The sequence below is a fragment of the Saccostrea cucullata genome, unplaced genomic scaffold (genome assembly GCF_032062105.1).
Source record: "Saccostrea cucullata isolate Sc308-1 unplaced genomic scaffold, CSIRO_AGI_Scuc_v1 ctg13257, whole genome shotgun sequence".
Taxonomy (NCBI): Eukaryota; Metazoa; Mollusca; class Bivalvia; order Ostreida; family Ostreidae; genus Saccostrea; species Saccostrea cuccullata.
In genome coordinates, this window is record NW_026921205.1 from 11,864 (window position 1) to 18,037 (window position 6,174).

Genomic DNA, 6,174 nt, shown 5'->3' on the forward strand with positions numbered 1-6,174 from the left:
CCCAAGCGCCTATGATTTAAATGGGCTTTTGCGAGAAGCACAGACTTTTACAGTTGATGGTTTTACTTTGAAATCTGTGTCATGTACGGAGATACAGAATATATAGGTTAGATTTTTGCATGAAGTAAGACATCTTCGCTTGCCAAGGGTTTTCGGTCCGCAACGCTCCCCATAAGTTGCGGACCGAAAACCCTTGGCTAACGAAGATGGAAGTAAGAATCATGAAAAGTTGTGTTAGTAAACACGGATACACTCTTGTGGTAGCGTAAGGCGAAGGTTAAAAGTTAAAAGTTTCTGAAATGCCAATCACCACCTAAGGTAAACACTAGCTGTTTTCGAATCGGGCTCGATATACACATTATTTTAAATTCATTTCGAATTTCCTTCATTATTTTTTGTCAGTCTGTTCCCTCGATTACAGTCAGCTATAGCTCAAATTTCTTCATAAAAAATCTTTTAGCAGGTAAGATTAGTGGAACAATCTTATATTCAGACATGTGGGAGTGGAGAAAAGAGCGGATAAGATGCCCCTAAGATTCAGAATTCATTGTTTAACCGAAGATGTAGGGAGTTTCTGTATAAACACGATAAATCATGGGCACTGGAAGTAAATGTAAATATATAGTATGTGCATGTATAATACATGCACATACTATATATTTACATTTACTTCCAGTGCACGTGATATAAATGAAATGGCTTAATTTAAATGGGAGATTACATGTAATCTACATATATATTCTGGAACATTGTTGAATTTCAGAACTTTAAACTAAAAAAAAAATCATAATTTATTAGGCTAATTAAGTTAACAACTGTTTTTTGTAAATCTTCTTATGACAAATGAAAACATTCTTTCTCTTTAACTTCATTAAAAAAATTATAGATCTAAACTGCTGCTGTCCCATATTTCCCTGAAAATATTTTGAAAATTTAACAATTGTAAGAAAAACTTATTCAAAAATTCATTTATAAGGTAGTCTTTAATATGAATAAGTATTTTATCTTGGAGCAATTCATCAAAATGTATGAATTTGCATTGTTTTACTTAACTCATAAATAATTGCAATGATTTTATTGAAAGTTTTCTTTCTTTACTTTCAAGAATACATGTAATGAGGACACGAAATGTCTATAAATGTTAACATTTTAATAGATAAAATGTACTTGTTTATAACTTAGTCAAATCAATGAATTTATACCAAACTTACTGCTTTATCATGTTTAAGTTGTGTTACTAGGTCCAAGTTGTTGTGAATGACTTGACTATTTTGGTTGTAATATATTACAGATTGAAATTTTATCTCTTGAAAAAGAAGTGAATTAATCCTCTACTACAGATATACACCACACATGGATCCTCCCATTGTACAACAAACATTTAAGGCAGCTCCCCTCACAACAGAGTTCCTGTTACAGGGCAGTGTACTGGAGAGTTCTCTAGAGACGCTGCTGAACCGCCTTAAAGGTCTCTGTGATAATGCCGACCTGCAGCAGGAAACATTCCAGGATCACGAGATGGTCTTTCATATAAGTAAGTCAAATGGTGTTCCATATAAGTAGGTCAAATGATGTTCCATATAAGTAGGTCAAATCACGGTGTTACATATAACTAAATAGGTCAAATGGTGTTCATATAAGTAGGTCAAATGGTGTTCCATATAAGTAGGTCAAATCATGGTGTTACATTATAACTAAATAGGTCAAATGGTGTTCCATATAAGTAGGCCAAATGTGTTCTATATAATTAGGTCAAATGGTGTGCTATATAAGTAGGTCAAATGTTCTTACATAATTATATGTAGGTAAAATGGCACTTCATGAATGAATATTTCAAAAAAAATTAATAGTCAAAACTTACTGTTACAATATAAAATGAAATTCATTGGCCATAGAATTCATATATGTATATTTACAAAATTGTAATATATTTCTTCAGAGAACACCTCAGTCCCTAACCCCCTTGTGTTCCGAGTCAGACATTCCTTGGTTCAGACAGACTGTTGGTAAGTATGGATCGATTGCTGTCTTTCAGGATTTTATAAACTTTATACAGTTTGCTACCTCAAAAGCCACTATTAAAGGCCTATACTAATGATATATAAGAGTGACTTGGAATTTGTTACAAAAATTTTATTTTAATATTTTTAAACTTTGTTACTGTGAACCAACTATAACATGTATTCATGTCATATTTTATTCACGATTTGTCAGTTTGAAATCAAACTGCGATGATTAGTTTTTCTAACTGAGGAAACATTCTGTATAAATTCAAAGCTTAATAATTATGGTTCGCAGCGATTAATATTTTTTTAATATTCGTTAGGTAAAGTTAGTCACAAAACATGCGAATATTTCTGCCTCGTGAATAAAAGTTGGTTTACAGTATCTTAGAACCTCAAATATCTTAAATTTTAATCTCTGTCATGTGGAGTTAGAAATAAAATGGTTTGACTGTATATTAAAGATTTGTAATTTTACAATCCGACATTAGGCCAAAATATAAATATACTCTTGTTTCCTGTCACCCGACCTACCCTACATTTTACCCTCCCACCCTAAAAGTTTTTTTTACATTTTCATTTTTTGGGGGCTATTTTCCTGAAATACCCAAGTCGACCAACAATATTTTCAGAACTAATACATCACAACAATTAAACAGGATACATTTACTTTTATAAATCTTTATTAACAAACTTGCTTTGTAAACTGTAAACATACTGTTTTCTTGTTATACCCCCCGCAAACGAAGTTTGGGGGGGTATATAGGAATCACCTTGTCCGTCTGTCCGTCCGTCTGTCTGTGCATTCGTGTCCGGTCCATATCTTTCTTACAGAGGGACATTAGAATCTACTACTCCACAATAAGATTGCTCATGACCTAAGGGTGTGTCATGACCTTGACCCAAGGTCATTCGGGAAAGTTCAAGGTCACTGGAAGAAAAATTTCATAATTCGTGTCCGGTCCATATCTTTCATATGGATAAACTTGGTAGGTTCTCATTTCACACAAAGATTGCCCATGACCCAAGGGTGTGTATTGACCTTGAACCAAGGTCATTTGGGAAAGTTCAAGGTCAGTGGAAGAAAATTTTCATAAATCATGTTTGATACATATCTTTTATAGATAAACTTGGTAGGTTCTCATTTCACACAAAGATTGCTTATGACCCAAGGGTGTGTCATGACCTTCACCCAAGGTCATTTGGGAATGTTCAAGGTCACTGGAAGAAAATTTTTTATATTCCCTGTCCGGTCCATATTTTTTTTATGGATAAACTTGGTAGGTTCTCATTTCACACAAAGATTGCCCATGACCCAAGGGTGTGTCATGACCTTGACCCAAGGTCATTCGGGGAAGTTCAAGGTCACTGGTAGAAAAATTTCATAATTTGTGTTCAGTCCATATCTTTCTTATGCATAAACTTGGTAGGTTCTCGTTTCACACAAAGATTGCCCATGACCCAAGGGTGTGTCATGACCTTGACCAAAGGTCATTCAGGGAAGTTCAAGGTCACTGGTAGAAAAATTTCATAATTCGTGTCCGGTCCATATCTTTCTTATGCATAAACTTGGTAGGTTCTCATTTCACACAAAGATTGCCCATGACCCAAGGGTGTGTCATGACCTTGACCCAAGGTCATTTGGGGAAGTTCAAGGTCACTGGAAGAAAAATTTCATAATTTGTGTCCAGTCCATATCTTTCTTATGGATAAACTTGGTAGGTTCTCATTTCACTGAAAGATTGCCCATGACCCAAGGGTGTGTCATGACCTTGACCCAAGGTTATTTGGGGAAGTTCAAAGTCACTGGAATAAAAATTTCATAATTTGTTTTTGATACATATCTTTATTATTGAAAAACTTACTTCTGAAAAACCCAGCGGGGGGTATTTTGTCCCGTTTGGACAGTTCTAGTTATTATATGCAATATGTTCTGCATTCATCCAGTTTCGAAAATAAATTCTTTTCTCAAAATAAAATTTTTTCCCTACCTACCTACCCTAATTTTTTTGGTCAAGGGACAGGAAACAAGAGTATTTTTTCTTTTGGCCTTATCAGTATAATCTCCAGTTTCTCAATACCTGTTATTTTTATTTGAATTTTTTATGCTGCATAAAATTATTCTTTCAAGTATACAATTTAACTTTCATGGTTATTATTTACAGGTCTCTGAGATATCTAGGTCACGCTTCACGTTTATTATTTACAGGTCTCTGAGATATCTAGGTCACGCTGAGGTCGGAGATAAAAATAGACCAACCCTGGTCAGGAATTACATAGACTGCCCCACCTCAGACAATGTGGTCCAATTTATTAACGAACTAGGATTCAGGTGCGTTAATCATTTATTAATTATTCTACCATGATTAACGCAAACATCAAAGGAAACTGCCGGACATCATTCTCCAATAAATCACGAACATCATCAAAAAATTATCAGATCAGAAACACGTATCAAATCTTAACAATTCAAATGCATGTTTGGCTGTAGAATGAAATACTTGTTTAGACCGCATCGATGTGCCGTCGTTTGCAGTATAAACACTGTAAATTGCATCAAGTTGCTGATGAATGTCGGTTTTTATAGCTAAGCGGGGCTATTCCACGGACCTCCCTACACATTAAACAACGTGATTTTAGCAGTAAAACAGGAACATGATTTTGTTATTGTATATTCTTTTTAACTGATCAATACAATATATTACCAACATATTTGTAATTTAAAAAGACTATTTTTAATGTAACGAAAGCTCAAATCGTCTGCATTCTATGTACAGGTAAGCAAACAAATTTTACCTCTGATGTTAAATGAAACAGCGTAATCAAGACATGGTGACCTAATTTGTTTCTCTATAGAGGAAACGATTATCCCTTTAGCGTTTGTACCATACTTGGTAGAATAGAAATAAAGTCCTTGTTGTCTTGAATAATGCAGAATAACCTCCTCGGTCTCGAAATGTTGTTTGAAATATAAAAGCCTCGGCTAGCGCCTCGGCTTTTATCTTTCAAACAACATTTTTCGACCTCGGAGGTTATTCTGCAACATTCACGAAAACGCGGACTTTATTTCTTAAATATTCTAAATACTCTAGATAGACTGACCAACATCTAACAATGTGCACAGGTTTAATTTATCAACCAACAACACATTCATTTTAAAGTAGTACCTGATTTGGAAAAGATTTTATATCAGGATTAGGTTATGATACTTGTTTATATACTTTATGTATATATGGATTATATGAGGAAGTTCTGTTTGATTCTCGAGACACTTCCTTAATGATAAGATTAAAATAATTTAGTTGCCATATTTATTCTACCAATTGTAGGTCTTCATTGAGGAACAATAAAAAAAATATGAATGAAAATGTGGAGCTAGTTTTAATGAGACAGAAACCCCCCTCCAAAAGTTGATGAGATTGCATCTTCACTAATATAATTTAGATGGGTGTAGTTCGAATTCCCTTTTATATCGGTAGAATCGTACATTTTTTTGTGAATCTTGAATTGGGTTTAATTGTTTAATAAAAAAATAATTAACACTGTTGTAAAAGTCATGTATAATTGTTTTGTGGTGTTGATCTTTAGTTGTAAGAATTTCACATGCATTTCCCATTGTCACATTAATATCAGGCTTCAGATAATATTTATTTGAATTAAGGAAAGTTGGACTAGTATTACAAGGAAAAATAAGCAAACCATCCCTTGTAACTCTATTTAATATTTTCTTTTATCAGAATTGACCATGAATTTGTTGTGAAAGGTTTTTATTTCCATAAAGGAAGAATGAAGATTACAGTGTCAAAGTTTTACAAGGTAAAGAGGAGGAAGACTGTTTATGATAAAAGATGAAAAAAAAAATCGGATTTATATTTTGTAGCAATCTCATTCAAGTGAAAAAAAAATTTGTACATGAATGTGATTGTTAGCAACAAATAATTTTTAATTAATTTCTCTTAATTTTTTTTTAAATCTTAATTGAGATAAATTTTTTAGCAAGAATGGAGTTAAGCTTTAAATATACATAATTATATGTAAAATGGCACAGAAGATTAGCAAACAAAGCAGGTTTTTGTCATAAATGATAGTAAACTTTTGCTTGAAATTCTCAAAAAATGCAAGTAGCCTTTTCTTTCAGCTAAGTTTGCTTCTAACACTGATTATTTTTTAT

The 6,174-nt window shown here is 33.2% G+C and overlaps 1 protein-coding gene across 2 annotated transcripts; it reads left to right on the top strand.

Annotated features, from left to right (window-relative positions):
* Positions 1–384: 384 nt before the first annotated feature.
* Positions 385–5,861, top strand: LOC134259472 (mediator of RNA polymerase II transcription subunit 18-like). Of its 2 annotated transcripts, XM_062742049.1 has the most exons (5): positions 385–463; positions 1,341–1,534; positions 1,940–2,006; positions 4,213–4,335; positions 5,741–5,861. In XM_062742049.1, the coding sequence occupies exons 2-5, from the start codon at positions 1,354–1,356 to the stop codon at positions 5,853–5,855; spliced, it is 486 nt and encodes a 161-aa protein (XP_062598033.1). In that variant the 5' UTR covers positions 385–463; positions 1,341–1,353; the 3' UTR covers positions 5,856–5,861. The 2 variants fall into 2 exon arrangements, with proteins under 2 accessions (XP_062598033.1, XP_062598032.1); XM_062742048.1 differs by lacking the exon at positions 385–463 and having other exon boundaries at positions 1,292–1,534.
* Positions 5,862–6,174: the final 313 nt, after the last annotated feature.